Source organism: Zootoca vivipara, chromosome 6, assembly GCF_965207765.1.
Source record: "Zootoca vivipara chromosome 6, rZooViv2.hap1.1, whole genome shotgun sequence".
Classification (NCBI taxonomy): domain Eukaryota; kingdom Metazoa; phylum Chordata; class Lepidosauria; order Squamata; family Lacertidae; genus Zootoca; species Zootoca vivipara.
In genome coordinates this window covers 88006148-88026233 of record NC_142589.1, presented here as the reverse complement: position 1 = coordinate 88026233, position 20086 = coordinate 88006148, and the positions used below count along the sequence as shown (strand labels likewise).

Genomic DNA, 20086 nt, shown 5'->3' with positions numbered 1-20086 from the left:
GGCCATTGTTGTGGCTTTAGTTAAAAGAGTTGTGGGTCACACTAAAGATGTCTTCTTATTTCATAAGATTAGCTGTTACAGGATGGCTTTCTGTTCCTGGAAAATTGTTTTTTGTTTCTGTTTTAAGCTGCCAGTTTAAATCAGCTTAAACACTAAGTCTTGAAGAATCCTCTTTCTGTACAATTTTTCTTCCTGGACATCCTGCTACATTAGATTTTACATTATGAGTCTTCAGATCACTTCAGAGGGCAGAAAATACCACTTTGGTCTAGAGAGAATTTAGGATATGATTTCCATTCTTTCGTTTGAATTTCCACTATGGTTAAAGCCACCCTTTTCAGAGTATTGCAAGCTTCTCTCATGGGAGGGGTGCAGCAGGGTGATAAATGAAGCACTGAGTGTGTACACAAGCACTGAGGCAAGAGTATTATTTCCAGAAGGCATGGGGAATCTGTCTTAGCCACAGGGCTGCATTCCCTCATGAGAAACCTTCTGGGGCCACATGCTAGTGGTGGGTTGGGCCAGAGGCAAAAGTTCCCTTAGAGGAGTAGGCTACATTCTATCCATGCAAAAATCAGGTTTCAGTCTACTGTTTATGCAGTTTATATCATTTTGATTTTGCTGCTTGTGGGAACAAGGGGCGAAGAGCTATAAACAGCCTTGAGGTCCTGCCCTCTGACCAATGAAGCAGTACAGTGGTACCTCGGGTTACAAACACCTCAGGTTACAAACACTTCGGGTTACAGACTCCGCTAACCCGGAAGTAGTACCTCGGGTTATGAACTTTAACTCAGGATGAGAACAGAAATTGTGTGCTGGTGGCACGGCAGCAGCAGGAGGCCCCATTAGCTAAAGTGCTACCTCAGGTTAAGAATGGTTTCAGGTTAAGAACGGACCTCTGGAATGAATTAAGTTTGTAACCAGAGGTACCACTGTAGAAAGGTAGAAGAGGCCCTGAGGAACTGCAGAAGTATCCAAATGTGCAGGATCTCCTGGTTCAGTTATTGGTGCAGAGGGTGGGTGGAGATTAGAGCCTATGGCTTGCTCTAGATACCTCCTCAGGGAAACCATGGTGGATCGAGGGTGTCAATTTGGGCCCCAGGTTATGGGTGCCCAGTGGCACCCACGACGTAACGTGACTTCCATCACACACTGTTAGGTAGGCGTGCCGCAGCGGTGCTTCTGAGGCTGCATGGTGTGGTAAGAATTCACGTCTTCACCTCATTGTTACCCAGGTGAGGATTTTGAATAAACCATAGAAACAAGGAAACTATTTCCAAGTCCAGCACCCATATTTAGGGACCCAGTTTTGGTATTATAGCTATTACAATAGGGCAGAGCTCACTCCACTCAATGTGCCAGTTGAGAAGGTCTGCCCCAAGGCACTTCGAAACAAAAGCTTATATAGTAGTTCAAACACAGCAATCAAAGAGTCATAAAACATATTCACATTCTACCAGAAGTTCTCTGAGAGGCCTGGCAGGGCCTCGGACATTGTTTCTAAGGCCACGGCCAAAGCCTCAAGAGACCTCTGATGCTGCTTCTGGTTTTATACCAGTCGCTTGGAGGCTTTACCAGGCCTCGGACGTCGCCTTGGAGGTCGTGTTTGGGCCTCTGATTCAACTTCAAGTACAAAACCAGAAGTTGCGTCAGAGCCCCGTAGTCAGCCCCCACAAAAAAAATTGCGAGTGCCCAGGCACCCAGCGTCCCCTAGAGCTGGCGCCAGTGTGGTGGATGGGGGTAAGTAGCGTAATCTACAAACAGGCTCTCAGTGAATCAGTGTGGTAATGATCTCTGTTTTTAAAATTTCAGTGTTACTGATGAGCACTTTTGTTTCCATTGCTAGGTATGCTATACCTCCAGAACATGGGAAGCGGTTGGAGAGACTGGCAAAAGGTAAGTTTGTATCTGCTAGTGACCTTATATGTTCAAGCAAGGATCAGGAAAGGTCTTGGAGAATAATTTTTAGCAAGTGCCAAAAAACAAGAACAGTAGATGCTTGCCTTATCTCACAGGGCAGGTGGTTCTATAAGCTGGGAGCCACAATGAAAAAACCTCTCCAAGTTGTCACAAGATGGACCTTTCGGAGGCTATGCAACAACCACGAAAGCCTTGTTCAAATATTTTAGTGACTTGGGCTGGTCTATCCAGTACACAGCATTTCCTCAGAAAACCTGTTCTAAGTTGTTTAGGGCTTCATAGACCCAGTAATATGTTGGCAGCCACTGCAGTTCTTTTAAAAGTGGTGTAACATGCTTCTGGTAAGCTTCTCCTGTTAGCAATCTAATTGCTCTGGACCAGCCTTAAGGGCAGCCCCACGGCGAGCAGATTACAGTTGCCCAGTCTTGAGGTTAGCAATACATGGGACACTGCAGTCAGGCTTTTTGAGTCTGGGAACTCTTGAGGTGCTCTTAACCCAATGCAGCCAACTGGGCCTCCAGCAGCAATGATGGACCTAGGAGCACCCACAGACTATGCACCTGTTTCTTCAGTGGGAGTGCTACTCATCAAAAACAGGGAGGTCACCTAATAATTCATGGACTTAGAAAACCCACAAGGCCCCTCATATTGGGATCCAGCCTCAGCTTCTTGGCCTCATCCAGACTGCTGCTGCATCCAGGCAGCATGCCACAATTTGCAGGCACATTGTCTTCGTCTGTGATCTTTGAGAATTCTTGGAGAACAGGTGAAGTCCCTACAGATTGTAAGCGGGCAAATGTTTCCATCTTCAAAAATGCGAAAAAGGGAGACCCAGGTCTCTCCACCTGGTGAGTTTGACTTCAATACCACCTGGTGAGTTTGACTTCAATACCAGGGAAGGATCTAGAACAGACCGAACCCAAAGAGTATTCATTAATGGTTCCTTGTCATCCTGGAAAAAAGTGACAAGTGGGGAGGCAGGGTTCTGTCCTGGGCCCATTGTTGTTCAACGTCTTTATAAATGACTTGGATGAAAGAATTGAGGTGATGCTCATCAAATCTGCAGATGACACCAAACTGGAAGAGGTAGCTAAAGTCGCAGGAAACAGAAACAGAATTCAAAATGACCGTACAGATTGGAGACCTGGGTGCAAAATGAATTTCAAAAGGGACAAATATAAGGTTCTGCACCTAGGGAGGAAGAACCAGATGCACAAATATAGGATGGGGGACACCTTGCTTACTAGAAGTGCATGTGAAAAGGATCTAGGTAGGGGTCTTAGTGGACCACAATCTTAACATGAGTCAATAGTGTGATGCAGCAGCAAAAACTAACTAAACTAACTAACTAACTAACTAAAGCTATTCTAGGCTCCCATCAACAGAAGTAGTGTCCAGATCAAAAAGTAATAGTACCACTGTATTCTGCCTTGGTTGGACCATGCGTGGAATACTGTGTCCAATTCTGGGCACCACAATTTAAGAAGGATGGTGACAAGCTGGAATGTGTGCAGAGGAGGGCAACCAAGATGGTCAAGGGTCTGGAAACTAAGCCTTATGAAGTATGGTTGAAGGAGCTGAGTATGTTTAGCCTGGAGAAGAGGAGACTGAGAGGAGATATGAGAGCCATCTTCAAATCTTTTAAGGACTGTCACATTGAAGAGGAAATAGGCTTGTTTTCTTCTCTGGAGGGTAGGACTTGAACCAATCGCTTTAAGTTACAAGAAAGGAGATTCCAACTAAACATTCAAAAAAACACTTTCTGACAGTAAGAGCTGTTCAACTGTGGAACAGACTCCCACAAGAAGTGGTGGACTCGCCTTCCCTTGAAGTTTTTTAAACAGAGTTTGGATGGCAATCTGTCATGGATGCTTTAGCTGAGATTTCTGTATTGCAAGGGGTTGGACTAGATTACTCTTGGGGTCCCATCCAACTCTATGATTCTTGGCTCAGATCCAAAATAAGTTGTCATTAACATACTGATGATACTGTGTTAAAACAGCATTGGAAGCAAGGTGGTACCTTGTGACATCCCATAGAATCACTAGCAGGAACTGAAGTATAATCCCTTAATGCCAACCCTGCAGGCAGGAGCAGAATATTGCCTCCAACTTCCAACCCACTAATGAATTATTTTATTTATGTAACAAACTTTATATGCCACTTGATTGTAATAAAGCATCCAAGCGATTTACGCTAAGCGAGTTTAGTAACACACCATGGTTAATGGTATCAAAAGTCACACCAATGTCACACTGCAAACAGCTTGTTAAAGAGTCAATATGGAGTGTCTTCATTTGTTCTAGGTGAATACTATGAATATGGCCCAGAAAGTGTCTTGAGATAAATTGGAAGCTCTCTGCCCCCCAAAGCAACTGTTAAGAAGCAGAGCTCTTGACTTTCTTACCTGTTAGTATTGGCAAAATCCTGAACTTGGAGTCAACTGCTCATCTCAGTGTAACCACCACTGTGATAGTGCACTCCAATCATTTCCTTAAATGTGTCACTCGAGCTTGGTCCAGAATTTTTTTTATTAGCTATCAGTAAGGATTCCAGAATTGCTGTTTGCCAAGGAACCGAAATAGCATGCAAAGGGTAGCAGTTTCCAGTACGAAAAAATGAAAACTAGCTCTGGCGAGCACCCGGAATGAAATGCTGAGTTGGTGCAAATGTGTATGTGATGTATTGTTGTGAGAGGACCTCTTGGAGCATACACTTATTTATTTTATTTAATGGATTTTAAAAGTTGATTTTCTGGGAAAGTCCATTCAAAGTGGGTTACAACTTTCAGAACCCCCACAATGGGTGAACAATAAATAAGCTACACAAACCTGTAAAACAACAACCCACAATTAAAACAATGACAACCAGACAACAAACAGTAATATCTCATGCCTGGAATAAATTTGCCAAAATCAGACCTCTCCAGAAAGGGCCCACAATTGGCATACCAGCTGAAACTGGTAAAGGTATCTAGGCTTCCCCAGTTGGTTCAAAATCCAATATCACTCACTCCCAAACAGCATATTTGACCTTTGAGAGGGAGTGCTACCCCGTCCATTACCAGCTGTAATCCTCCTTCTGGAGCTGGGGTCTCCCAGCCCACAGTGCCTATGTCTTGCTCAGAGTTAATTGTGGTTTGTCTGCCTTTGTCCATCCCAGAGCGGCCTCCAAGCATCAGTTCCAATTTTCAACAGCCTCTCTGGGGTCAGAAGAGGGAACCAAAAGGTAGAAGTGAGTGGCACCCATTCTTGGATGTCTTCCTGCAGCATCTTCATGTAGATGTTGGATGACATGGGGGTTAATTTAGAACCCTACAGAGCCCCATAAATCAATAGTCATGGGGAAGAGCAAAAGTCTCCCCGCATCACCTACTGAGTACATCCAGGAAGTAAGGACTGAAAGCAGCCCAACCCCAACAGATGGCCCAGGAGGTTACCATGATCAATGGTACTGAATGTTGCTGCAAGGGCCAGGAGGACTTACAGGGTAGCACACAAACCCTGTTCACCCTCAGGCACCTGCTGGGGTGACCGAGACTGTGTCCATTCCAAAACCAGGGCTGAATCCAGATTGGAACGGATTCAAATAATCAGCTTCATCCATAGCCTGGAGCTATGTGGCCACCAGCCTCTTAATCACTGCCCCTAGAAAAAACAGATTTTGAGACTTGTCAATAATTATTCATAATAACAAATTTTAAAACCAGCTTTACTAACACCTCCTTGAGGTAGCTCTCCTTCCCTTAAGGAAGCACCGAATCCTTATCTTGATGTTTTCACTAGCCCAGAATCAAGCAAGCAGGTGGTAGCCTCATAGCTCCAAGCAGCCTGCCCACAACTTAACCACTTGCAATTTATGACATCCTTTGCCCATGTTTTTCTGTTTTGCTTCCCGTTTTAAAACAAAGTATGGAGCATGCTAGTCAAGCAGTAAAGGATCACACAGAATATCAGAGCATTTATTAAAACAGTACATTATAAAAGAGCAGAACTTGATTGAAGCCCTTCTAAAGAGCTCTATCCCTCTTTGCTAGCTTCTGGACTGACAGGAGTGAGGTGGTCATGTGACCTGCTTGGGCCCCGGACAGAGGTGGCTACAACCCCCTTAGCAGAGGCTATTCTGTTTATCTCAATTCAAGTGGTTCCTTCAGATAACCAAGACCCCAGACTATTTGGGGTGTAAACACTAGCTCTTTGAATAGTGCCTGAAAACAAGCTGGTAACTAATGTACTGTTCTAAGGCCAGTCTGCTACAGCTGCCCCAGCCAGTTTTAATCAGTAAACTGGCTCCCATGCTTTAAATTAGCTAATTTATTTTAGGCAACCTCCAAAGGCGCACCCATCTTAACAGTAGTCACACCAGTGACCTGGGGAGGAAACCAGAGGCTCCTGGGGGGATTTAAATGGTTATGTTTTAAAATGCTTGTCCCAGTGGGAAGTAGGTTTTGATATGTGTGCCTTTGGAATGGTGTAGGCTAGGGCAGGATAGGCAATATCCCTCTGCTTGCTCTCTTGATCCTTACTGAAAACTTAATAATAATGCAGAATGTCTTCATAATACGTTTCTCATTTCTTCATTTGTATTTAGTCTGTTAAATACAAACACCATTCATATTGATTGCTGAGCATTTTTCATTTGGAAAGTGCTTACAGGTTCAATAATTGTGGATTTAGTGGGGCATAATTATCGAAGTTTTTTGTGATTGATATATATATATATAACAAGGCATGTGCTGGTTCAGCTGACATTGTTATGTTATGGTCTGAATACCTCTTTGTGGGGATGATAGTTTTCTCATCTTTCCTTGCCCCTCTCTACTGCACTATCAACTCCATGACATCCTCCCACTTTACAGGTGAAACTCAGAAAATTAGAATATCGTTGAAAAGGGCATTTATATCAGTAACGCAACTTAAAAGGTGAAACCAATATATGAGATAGATGCATGACATGCAAAGCAAGATATGTCATGCCTTTATTTGTTGTAATTGTAATTATTTGTCATTAGGAGGGCCAATTATAAATGGAATGTAATTAATGAAATGTAATAGCGATGTTTATTTTTGTATTATTGTAACTATTTGTTTTATTACTGTGGAATTTCCAAAAGAAAGCATTTGTAAAAATTAAAAGAAAAATTAAAAATAATAAGTTGCATTACTGAAATAAATGCACTTTTCAATGATATTCTAATTTTCCGAGTTTCACCTCTACACACCCTGGGCAAACTGAAATTTTAAAAGCCACAGAATCAAGAACATGTGTGCAGACCTTCCACGTGTCCCGATTTTCCAGGGACGTCCCTGATTTAGAGAAGCCATCCCGGTTTCTAATTTTGAATGTCACACTTTTCCTTAGGATGTCCCTATTTTCACTGGAGAAATGTTGCAGGGTATGGAGCTATTCAACCCCTGAGCCATTTGAAGGCGATCCTGTATAGCGAAGATTTTTTAAAAAATGTTTAATGTTTTATTATGTTTTTATTTATGTTGGAAGCTGCCCAGAGTGCTGGGGCAACTCAATAAGATGTGTGGGGTATAAATAGTAAAATTATCATTATGGAATGGGACATCCCTGTATCCATCAGAGAAATATTGGAGGGTATGCATTTGGGCCTGCCCCCCCCCGGGCTAGCGCTCCCCCCCCCCCGGGCTAATATAATTTATGTGGTGAGGTGGCAGCTGCCCAGAGATAGGCTAATTACTTGATAGGCAGACCCCTCTGTGACAGAGAGCCTTGTAGGTTAAAAGGTGCTATATATTATAGAAGAATACTGAGCAGACACCTGATAAAATTGTTCCATTGAGGATTTTTGGCCTGATAACATCTCTCTCCTCCTCCTCCTCTCCCTTCGTCACACACATGTAAGGCTCCCGTGGGCCTTTGAGATGCAGTCTTTTCTGTTTCCACTACCTCTCCAAACAGCAATAGCAAGATGTCAACTCTATTCCCTGTGTTAATATTTAAAATAATTAACTTAAAGCTTGGTTTATTCACTGGGGGAATATTTTGATGCAAGTCATCCTTCACCTATTTGAATGCTTTGAAAGGGAAGTGACCATGCTTCAGCCAACATGGAATAGGTTTTAGGGACTGGCTTACTCTCACTTTACCCACACACTCTAAGAATAGAGTGGTGTTGGAGGAGCTGTTGCTACCACTTGACAACAGGAGTGCATCCTCCTCTGCATATGAGTCTGTGGTCTTAAAGCAGTGGTTCTTGTTGCATTGTCAGAGATCAGCTTCTGCTGTAGTCGGCTTACTGTTGCTTGAAGGAGAATAGATTGGTGTGAGGCAGCAGTGTCTCATCTTATCCCTTTTCCAAGATTGCAGAGTGAGGGGGGTAGAAACCCCCAGCTCCCACAGCATCATCTGGCCTTGTTGTAAGTGACAGTAGAAGTGAGTCCCCTCCCTTCCAAAGGAATTCCAAACAGCAAGGTAAAGCAGGGTTTTATTTAGTAACACCAAATTATTACTGAAAGTTTAGAGCTGCTGGGTGACAATGAACACTATCCAGACAGCTGCATTTCCCCCCTCTTACTTTCAACACTCAAAGTAGTCTGTCAGTGTGTGAAGCCTTTTCATTGACATACCTAACTGACCATTTCCGGGGGGGGGGGAGATAAGGCTGGCCAGTGATTGGACTGAAATTATAGTGTCAAGTAAATAGAAAAACACATGAGGTGCCCAGATGAAGGAAACCATCATTGCCTTTCTCTTGGAAGCCATTCACTCTAGTGACATCGTATAAAATAGAAATAACATATTGAAAACCACTGACTGGAAAATGAGAGCTTCAAAGCAATTTTATATTTACACCATTTTCACTCGGTCATATGTCAAAGCTTTACAAAAACTACAATTTCAGCAAGCATAGAGCTCCATAAGTCCCAATTGCCCATAAGAGGGTATGTGTATGTGGCGTTTTGTTTTTTAAAATAGAATTTGGAAATCTGCATTAAATGAAAAGCATGGAGTGTGGCTTTCATTTTAAGTATATCCTTCTTATTTGAACCTAAAGTTGGAACAACTTGGAAATTTTGGGTGTTGTTTTGTTGATAGCTTTGCCAAATTATTTAGCTCAACACTCCGTGCTACTGACCAGTCAGATGCCCCAGGGAAAACAAAACAATCAGGGTGTCCGTCACACCCCAGCACCTGTTAACTGGAGATACACTGCATGGATGTTTGACTTCTAAGTTTTCATAGCTAATAACTGCTGATAGATCCCTCTTCCACATTAATTAGTCTGATTTTTAGCATACACAAAACACCTTCTGTGTACGAATGTTTGCTTAAATGTATACAGTAATACCTCGGGTTACGAACGCGATCCGTTCCGGATCGCAGTTCGTAACCCGAATAGTTCGTAACCCGAACGCAATGCGCAGTGCCATTTTGCGCATGCGCAGAGCGCGATTTTCGCGCTTTGCACATGCGCAGAAGCGTCACGCGTGCGGCGAAAACACTTCGGGGTTGCGCAGTTCGTAACCCGAACTGTTCGCAAACCGAGGTGTTCGTAACCCGAGGTACGACTGTATTGCATTTTCCCCATGGCATACACAAGGTGGGTAACAACGTAATACAGTTGTACCTTGGATCCCGAACACCTTGTGAGTCAAATGTTTTGGATTCCGAATGCCACAAACCTGGAAGTGAGTGTTCCGGTTTGTGAACGTTCTTTGGAACCCAAATGTCTGACATGGCTTCCAATTGGCTGCAGAAGCTTCCTGCGGCCAATCGTAAGCCACGCCTTGGTTTTCAAACGTTTTTGAATTCGAACGGACTTCTGGAATGGATTCCGTTCAACTTCTGAGGTACCACTGTACACTAAATCATTACTTTTTATAAACTTCTCTTAAAAACTTCAGGCACCTGACAGAAAATAGAAATGTGTCTTCTCTGTCTGCTATGACAATAGCTGTTCCCCTCTGCTAGAGTTAGAGAAGCACTTTTCAGTTTCCAAGAGCTGGGCCTCAGCAGAAATGAGATCACATTTATTTCCTTAATCTCTAGTTCCAGATTTCTAGGAGTTTACAGGTTTATCATATCAATAGTCTGTTTACCCTCTAGACCAGTGTTTCTCAACCAGTGTGCCTCCAGATGTTTTGGGACTACAACTCCCATCATCCCTAGCTAGCAAGACCAGTGGTCAGGAATGATGGGAGTTGTAGTCCCAAAACATCTGGAGGCACACTGGTTGAGAAACACTGCTCTAGACTTGCATATTCAGGTCTTAAACAAACTCCCCTATTGCATTTGTGGTTTAGGAGGAGGTGGGGTCAGCCTTTGCTGTGAAGAGCAACAAACAGCATTAATGCCCTGCCTTCCAGTGCATCACTGTTCCAAAGATGTTCAGAGCATGGAATGAGCTTGCAATTAATATGGAAAATGAATAGCTAAGCTATAAATGGGCTCGCTGGGAGAGTTGCAGAGCCCATGGAGGGACCATTAATGTGTTGCCACGTTATTGGTGCTAATCACTTAAAATGTGCTCCTTTATTAGTAGCTTTAATGAGAGCCACTTAAACTGTGCATTAAAAAGAGGAACTGCAGAGAAGGACGATGAACTGGGTGGCAGGCACTCATAATTCTAATTGAAATGCTTTTAGTATGGGGGGGGGAGTTGCCAGAAGCCAGTAATTCTTTGCACTTTTAAAACCCTCCTCCATTATGTAGCATCAATTAGTGTTTTGTTGTTCAAGTGTTGGAATTATATTTTGCTCCCTGTATGCTTCCTCCTCTTCTCTTCCTCCACTCCCAGCATTCTCTCCCTGCTTGCCCACTGGGATCTGTTTAATCAACAGCTTATAATGGACACATTGACTGATGCAAAATCCTAAGGCTAGAGAGTGAGTTACTTCAATGCCATGAGTCATGACCAGGATCATAAAATCATAGAATCATAGAGTTGGAAAGGACCACAAGGGTCATCCAGTCCAACCTCCTTCAACACAGGAATCTCATTCATAACAGATGGCCACCCAACCTCTGCTTAAAAACCTTCAAGAAGGAGAGTCCACAACCTTCCAAGGGAGACCGTTCCAATGTCGAACACCTCTTACTGTCAGAAAGTTTTTTCTGATGTTTAGCCAGAATCTCCTTTGGATCAATCTAAGAGTAGAAAAATAACTTACACTCCCAGATGCCATTCTGAAGCCAGCAGCACATTGACACTAGCATCTGCCTTGTGCAATAATGAGAAAATGTAAATTCCTGGGTGCCAAAAGCAAATGCCAGGTGCCCTTGGGGAATTTTCCAAGTCTGCTTCCAGTTGCTTGCAGCATGTGCTGGAGCCAGGGCCCACAATGGTGTTGCCTTCGAGATAAGGTCCTTATTTTCCAAATTTTGCAACAAACTCTTAACAGTACTCTCCTTCAGAGACATGTACAGTGAGGACAACTTTATCAGGGGCCAGTTCTTATAAGCATTAACATATTTGGTCACAGTGATAGAAAACAGACAAGATTGTTCTCTGTGGCTGAATTTTCCGTGGTTTGCCTCATTTTTCAAACTAGTTTATCCTCCTCCCAGCACAAATGTTGCATCTGCCACCTCCATTTTTTCATGCTTCAGGTGAATCCCCAGATTTGCTTTTGCACATGTAACCAAACAAATTACTGTATGAAAACAAAATTTATCATCTTGCTAAATTAACTTATGGCCCGGTTATGGGAATGGGTCTGGAGAAGCCTTTGGCTAGCACACTTCCTTCCCCTCCCTTCTCCTTCTGCACACATGTAAAGGAGATTGAAATCCTCTGCCATCAGAGCCATGACTCAGTGGTAGAGCATTTATTTTTGCATGCAGAAGGTCTGTTTCATCTCAAGGTAAGGTTGGTAGAGACCCTACATGAAACCCTTGAGAGCCATTACCAGCCAATCTGAATGATACTGAGCTAGATGGACCCAGTGGTCTGACTTTGTACAAGGCAGCTTCCAAGGTTCCTAACTTGGAGAACTGGATTCTTCTAGCCATGGTTAGTTGATTTAATAAATGTGTTTATAACTGTATGTCATACAGTACAATACTTACAATAAAATACAAATTGAAAACCTTGTAAGACAACAAGTGTTTGTAAGCAGGTGGCCCTGTGGTCTAACCCACAGAGCCTAGGGCTTGCCGATCGGAAGGTCGGCAGTTCGAATCCCCACGACAGAGTGAGCTCCTGTTGTTTGGTCCCAGCTCCTGCCCATCTAGCAGTTTGAAAGCATGTCAAGTGCAAGTAGATAAATAGGTACCGCTTCAGCGGGAAGGTAAATGGCGTTTCCATGTGCTGCTCTGGTTCGCCAGAAGCGGCTTTGTCATGCTGGCCATGTGACCTGGAAGCTGTTTGCAGACAAATGCCGGATCCCACAGCCTCAAAGCGAGATGAGCGCGCAACCCCAGAGTCGTCCACGACTGGACCTAGCCGTCAGGGGTACCTTTACCTTTAAGACAACAAAATGATATTACATGCAGTATTAAAAACTGACTTTATGCCAGGAAGATACAAAAATTATCCAAACCAGACCAAAATAATAATTCTGCAACTTCAATCCCAATTGTTTACTAAAGGCTACATTGCATATTTAAAGCATTTTATAACCCATGAAGTATGGTGTCTGGCTTATGTCCTGAAGAATTGCATTCCATAATTGTGGAGCCACTGCCAATAATGCTGTCATCCATGTGCTCTCCTGTCTCACCTTGATAGGTGAACACCTCAGTAGGGCTTCAGAGGTATGGGCAGGCAGATAGGGATGCTGGTGGTCCTTCAAATAATCTGACCCCATGCTATTTAGAGCTTTAAAGGTCATCACCAGCTGCCTAAGGTTGAAGCCATTTCCACTGGAATCCATGGCATAGGTGCAAAGGAGGTTTATTATTGTATATATTTTGAATTCCAAATTCAATCAGAAGAGCCAACAGAAGATATTGTGGTATCAGAACAAGGCAGGTACACTCATCCACTCGTGGTGGCATTTTGTACTTTAATAGATGAGTGTCTCCTTCAGGAAAATGTAGCATTTCTGCCAGAGGACATTCAGGCCCTACACAGACACAGGTTACAGACAATGAATGGACTTAAATATGCAAGCACAGCAGGAACTTTTAAATCAGTAGTACCTATAGGTGAAAACCTTTGCATGTTGATGGAAGTGATGTCGATAGCAGGATGTGGAGTCTCCACATAGTACTTGCTAATGTAAGGGTTCCATCTAGATCAACAAAGTATTATGAAAGGAGCAATAATTGAATTGAAAGGGCATGAGCATTTGTGTAAGGATACAGCCAATTTGTTAAGTGGGTAAAAATGCATTGTATGGCAGTACTGTATAGGTGTTTGCAGATCAAGACACTAAAGCTGGTGAAGCTGATGGTAGAAATGGAGGAGATGTGTGGCATTGACACAAGGCATACTGAAAGGAACAGGATGTTGGCCATGACTTAGTTGTGTGGGACAGTTACATTTCTACTAGATTATGCTGTTCTCAAAATGGGTGATATGCCTTGGATTCTGTTGCCGGCTTCAGATTAAAGGAGGACTAGTTTGGGTGCAGTGGAATTCAACAATACTCTCTGTTCCTCAGCAAAATATCAGGTCAATATTTCTGATTATAGATGTAGAAAAAAAGCTGCACCGTGTGTCTCAACCTGAGTGTGATTAGATCTACATAATAGTTGCACATGACCTTGCGATTGAAAGAGTGATCTTGATGATACAAACAAAGGAATACTTTCATAATTCAGTAACCACTTTGCAGGATTTCACACAAAATGGCCCATTTGGTGCTTATTCAGTCTGGAATACTACTTTGCTGCAGCGTTATTCAGAAAGATGGTTTCAGGGATATATCTGAACTTTTGCAAGCACGTGCACCGGATTCTGCCAGCTTCTAGAGAAATCTTGAATGCCGAAGAGTAGTTTAAATAAAAGAACAAATACCTTATAGAATCATCATAGAATCATAGAGTTGGAAGAGACCACAAGGGCCATCCAGTCCAACCCCTTGCCGAGCAGGAAACACCGTCAAAGCATTCTTGACATATATTTGTTGTAGTTTTCTAAGACTCAGCATTTTTTCTTCATTCTTCAGGTGCATTCATGTTACATACTTCATAACGGCATGAGTTTTTTGTGGGATACTAAGAACTTGCATAGATTATTTCCTGCTGATTTCGAAGGAGCACAAAACCCCACTTGAGAACATTCTTCTTAGTCAGGCATCCCCAAACTGCAGCCCTCCAGATGTTTTGGCCTACAACTCCCATGATCCCTAGCTAACAGGACCAGTGGTCGGGGAAGATGGGAATTATAGTCCAAAACATCTAGAAGGTCGAAGTTTGGGGATGCCTGTTCTTAGTGCTAACCATGAAATGTGTAAAGGCCTGCTGAGGAGGCGGCGGATAGAGTTGTGGAGAAATGTAGCCTTCAGGATGATGATAGCATATTAACTTGGGTACTCTACAGCCTAAAGTAAAACACACAAGTTACTTCGTAAGAAGTAAAGCCCAACTGTTGCAACTGCAGTTGGTGTTCAGTAAATGTCACATTAAATGGGATTTTGCCACCAAGAAGGTGGTGACGTTTTCCCAAGGTTGGTTGGTAATGGGTAAGTAAAAAAACAAAACGTTTAGAAGCCTTTTGTGCTTCTGCAGTATACAAATTCTGTTAAATAAAAAAAATGTGTTCCTGAGCCATTTATGACTTTGTACTATAGTGCCAGCATCTTGAATTGTGCCTGATAGCTCAGTAACAGCCAGTGCTGTATGTTGAGCATGGGTGTAATATAATCTCATATTGCTGCCCCACACATAACGGACAACAGAATTTTGCATCCGTTGCAGCTCCCTTCCATTCCATTTTGAAGGGATGCACACTCTCACAATCCTGCCATGATGGTTTCCCATAGGAAACCATAGGAACCATTGCTCATTGTGGGGCTCATACCCACAACCTTGAGATTAAGAGTCTCATGCTCTACCAACAAAGCTATTCAGTATTTATTATACTCTCACACACAGTGGTATCCAATGCTAATCATACATGGGATAGATCTTTTTAAGTTAAAGGACAGTAGTAACTTTAATCCATCAATTTCAGTAGGTCTACAGTGAGCAAAATCCAACCCAGAGGATAAGGTGATAAAACTGTTTTTGGGCGGCAGCTGAGAGATTAGACACACAATCATGTGTTGAAAACTGGCATGGGAGAAAAAATAGTCTGAGCTGGTTTTGAGCTAGTAGACAGTATTTTTCACAGGGAAACTTAGCTCTGTGATCCATCACCTGCAGTCTGCATATTGTCAGAGAAACAGTTTTGACACCACCTGCTGTTTGTGTGGATTAGGTTGAAAGTGCAGCTTCTGTTTCAAGTAGGTTTTGCTTCCCTCCAGAGATTACCATGTTTCCACCTTTCCCCACTTTCCTGCTTGCACAAACCCAGGGGCTTTGCCTGCTGATTCATCTTCATCTGGTCATAGTTAGTCTGAGCATGTTCAAACGATATTTATTTGAGATTGTGGGTGGGGCAGGGAGCTCCCTATTACACTTTATTACTTTTCATTATTATTATTATTAATATTAATATTTTTATTTATTGTATTCCACCCTATACTCGTAGATCTCAGGGCAGTTTACAACATAAAATCACAATATAAAAGTCACAAAATACATAATAAAAACCCAAACAACCCAATAATCTCCCCCTTTCCACAACACATTTAAAAGGGCTGGTTAAACAGGAACATTTTTGCCTGGCACTTAAAGGTGTATAATGATGGCGTGAGCTGAACCTTGCTGGGGAGAGCATTCCCGAAACAGGGAACCACTGCAGAAAAGGCCTGTTCTTGTGTTGCCACCCGCTGAACCTCTCATGGAGTTTGAGGAGGCACACAAAGAAAGGCTTCAGAAGTTGATCTGAGAGTCCAGGTAGGTTCATATGAAGAGAGGTGGTCCTTGTGCATCTTGCTTGCCTTGTTTGAACTTTGAAGGTTTATGATGGTGCTGCCCCCCCACCCCCCACCCCTTAGAGCTTTTATACATACATGAGAAAAATGATGCCTGGATAAGTAACAAGTATGCAGCTGTTGGCACTTCCTCTAGGTAGTTAGAGGGGATTCCCTTGGGATACAAAATCATAGATCAGGTTTCCCCAAACTGCGGCTTTCCAGATGTTTTGGCCTACAACTCCCATAATCCCTAGCTAACAGGATCAGTGGTTGGGGAAGATGGGAATTGTAGTCCAAAACATCTGGAGGGCCGAAGTTTCGGGATGCCTGTCATAGACTCATAGAATTGTAGAGTTGGAAGGGGGCCTGAGAGTCAGTGATGGTAATAGTTTCTCTCCTGAATCCTCCTGCAGGATTTTTCCCTGGGAGCTCTCAAGGGTGCGACGCCTTCCTCCGCCACAAGATGACCCTCATTTCACCATCTATCTTGAAGAAATACGGCATCCCCTTTGACCGGGTATGTATGGATAATGTTTCAGGACACCCACAGGTTTTCAGAGAATGCTGGTTGAGAGCTGAATCCTCCAGCAAACTGTTATGTTACATTAAGCACTCAAAAGTAGGGTTCTGAGCTAGGTTCAACGTTCTGGTTGTGGGAAGTAACTTGATGGTGGTGCATATAAATTTTGTTTTATTATTGTGAACCCTTTGAGATCCATGGCGGTTTGAGATTGTAATGGTTGAAAAAGAGCCATCAAAACTAGTACCGTGGAACTTGTGAAGCATGGTACTCTTAATTCCTTCCTCAACAGCCCGTCTAGCTGGGTTTCCCAATTAAAGAAACCCAATTGAAATTGATCTTGACAATTGGCATTACCCAAAAATGCCTGATGTTGTGTGGCACCATTCACTTGAGGACATTGTTAACCCCCCCCCCACCATATATTTGTGACTGGTTGATAGCTAGAATAATTCTCAGGGTTCAAGGAAGTGTTTTTCGCTTGATGACCTTGGCCAAGTCTCTCACCCTTACTGTTGGGAGGATAAAATGGGACCACTTTCATGTCTGCTACCCTAAATCTGTGCAAAAATGAAATAAAAAGCTGTAGCACAAGATCCTGCCAGGAATTAGCTCCATTCTGCTTCTCTTCCTTTGTCCCTCTCAAAGGAGTGTGGGAACTGAAAAACAGGGTAGAAATTCAGTTCCATTCCCCCATTTCCTGCAGGGGAGGATTTGTGTTGGAATCCTACAGGGACTTAACATTTTGGAGCCTTCACATCTCCAGTCCACTATTTTTCTTTCCCAGTTGAACTGTTGATGTTTAAGGTAGTTTGCAGTTGTGTGAATATAGAAGACAGGTTAAGCAAAGCATGCATTGGCCATTAAGCAACACATTGGCCATTAAGCAACCTGCATAGCTCTTTTCCAGTGTGTGATGATGTCTTTATTGAAAATGGAGTGAGAAGAATCATTTCAGCTTTCAGCATAAAAAATAGAGCTATAAAAGTTTTCCTGAATTGCACACCTCTCTTTACGCTTCCTAATTATTTTAAGGATGTAGGAAGTCTAGTTCAGTCTTAAACTCCACCTGAGAAAGGGGTATCACACAGTCCTGAAAGAAATGGCTGTTCACAGTAGGGAAGAATATGACTTGCAGCACACCAGGGAGGGTGTTCTATCTTTGGCATTAGGACTTTGTGTTCAGCCTGCTTTTTCTGACACTTTATTTGTCAGACTGAGTAGATGTTGGTCAGGCTGGAGCATTTACACAGAACATGGGAGAGAGCCCTTGCAAAATCACCATGTTAGCTATGTGGGAAACTGGCATAGAATTCTGTTTAAATGTGTACACAATGCAAGAATTGTTGTTGTTGTTGTTTAGTTGTGACTCCATGGACCAGAGCACGCCAGGCACTCCTGTCTTCCACTGCCTCCTGCAGTTTGGTCAAACTCATGTTCGTAGCATGATCCTTCATGGATCACTGCCTTGTCGTGGCGAATGGGCTTGAACAACTCAGAGGAGCTATGAGCTATGCCGTGCAGGGCCACCCAAGACGGACAGGTCATAGCTGAGAGTTTAGACTAAATGTGATCCACCTGGAGAAGGAACTGACAAACCACTCCAGTATTTTGCCAAGAAAACTCCATGGACAAAGACAACAATGCAAGAATAGAGGCCTCTTAAAGGCTGGTGAATGTCTGAATATTGAATGCCTTTTCTTTTGAAGGCAAGGGAAAGTTGGCCTTAAGATTATGAGGGCCTGGCCCCCAGCAGGGGAAGGGGGTTGCTTTTCTGACAGCTCCTTGCTCCTCCTCTGAGGCCCATTGTGGTAAGGTGATGCAGGAGGAGCTCCTTTGTGTAATCAGCCTGGGCCCCAAGCAAGTCCAACCTAACTTAAAGCAGCAGCCCTCTCCAGAAGTGGCCTCCATTCACGGAAAGCAAGCTAAAGGTTCCTCCCACTTCTCCCTCCACAAATGCATCAAAATTCCTGGCAAGCTTCAAACAGGGCAAATACCTGGGTGTTTATAAATCTTAGTAATGGTATTTACTTCTCTAAAGAAATCAGATCGATACCTGAGCTTTTTAATAATTAAAAATGTGTATTTCTGTAATCCGCTATTGATTTCTCCATTTATTCTGTGAAGGCCTTGCAGAAGTCAGTAAATTCAGGGCTTTTCACTGTGAGTGGCAGCCGGTGCTGGCTTTTCCTCAATAGTTATTACTTTTCTACCCAAGCCCATCCGTCACCTGGAGTGCTTTTCTAATTTATTGGCGGGATAATGTTGACAGCAGTGATGTGAGGAGGATATGCACTGTGGGTCTTGGGATGAAGACACAGGGATGTAGATTTTCTGACAGGAGCATAATCTCTCTGTCTGCTTAACTTAACTGTCTGCAGCTTTGCCTTGATTTATGAACAGGTTCAAATGGAGCTGGGCACCAGAGGCCAGGCCTGAACTTCTCTCACCTGTATCTGGAAAAGCAGAGGAATACAAAGCCTCTTATAGTACTGCTGTCAGGCTGGCTCTCCTCAGGGGAGGGGAGGGAGGTCGTGAGTGCAGATGGTTGTCCCTCTTAAACATTCTTTTGAGTAAAGTCCTCATGCTTAAGAATTAGGCTGTGACACATTAGCACCTCAGTAAGGTGCAGCAGCATTTTAACCAGTCACTTTTCATGCCTCAGGAGCATTGCTTGCTGTTGCTGCTGGTCCTGCCTCAGTCAGGGCTGGCTGAGGACATTTTGGCCCATCAGGTGGAAAAATCCTTATGGCATTACCCCTTCTTATGTTAGTTAATGCCCAAGTCAGTCAGTTGGAAAGTTTGTGTACAAATATGTGGTAATAAGGATAGAGACAACCAATCCAGAGGGTGGCAGACTAGTTGGTGATGCTCAGCAGACCTGATGTTAATTGTTTTCAGTGGGACCCCAGTTTTTAAAGCAAACACCCAAGTTGTGAGTTCATGGAGGTGTGTAGAAGGCCTTCCTTTATGCATTAGCCAGTTTCCCACTTCTGCGGTTGTCCAAATCAAATCAAATGATCTGAGGAATCAAACTCTGCTGTTGCAAACGTGATGGATATGAAATTGGTGCTTGACATCCTGGTTCTTTAATCTCATCCTATGAAAGTTTCTCCCACTCTTGATTTCTTCCTTGGTACCTCTGATTTAGATGTCTCACATGTGTAATATAAGTGAAACGGGAATGATTTAGGAGAAAGTGGGGAAAACCTTTGTGAAAGACACAAAAACTTGAAAGCAGAGTTATCCCCCCCCCCACAGCAGCACCTAAGTTTGGGAAGAATACCTGGGGCCTGTCACATGAGGATGCTGCACATTTGCCATGGCAACTGAAATTGTCAGACTCAATACTGTCACTTTGATCCCCTCCTGCAGACAGTGACAGCATTTCTGTAGTTTATGGTGGTCTTGAGATTTCTTTATTATATTTCATAGAATCGTAGAGTTGAAAGTGAACCAAGAGTCATCTAGTCCAACCCCTGCAATGCAGGAATCTCAGCTAAAGCATGCATGACAGATGGTCGTCCAACTTCTGCTTAAAAACCCCCAGGGAAGGAGAGTCCGCCACCTCTTGTGGGAATCTGTTCCACTGTCAAACAGCTCTTACTGTCATAAAGTTTTTCCTGTTGTTTAGTCGGAATCTCTTTTCTTGTAACTTGAAGCCATTGGTTCAAGTCCTTCCCTCCAGAGCAAGAGAAAACAAGCTTGT

The 20086-nt window shown here is 43.2% G+C and overlaps 1 protein-coding gene across 3 annotated transcripts in view; it reads left to right on the top strand.

Moving 5' to 3' along the window:
- The window catches only part of KDM4B (lysine demethylase 4B), a 194247-nt gene that overhangs the window by 72157 nt on the left and 102004 nt on the right, over positions 1 to 20086 (top strand). For all 3 annotated transcript variants that reach the window (XM_035119112.3, XM_035119108.3, XM_088672965.1), the window contains 2 exons: positions 1847 to 1896; positions 16271 to 16374. In XM_035119112.3, coding sequence (XP_034975003.3) covers positions 1847 to 1896; positions 16271 to 16374 — 154 coding nt within the window. The remainder of the gene's footprint in view (positions 1 to 1846; positions 1897 to 16270; positions 16375 to 20086) is intronic.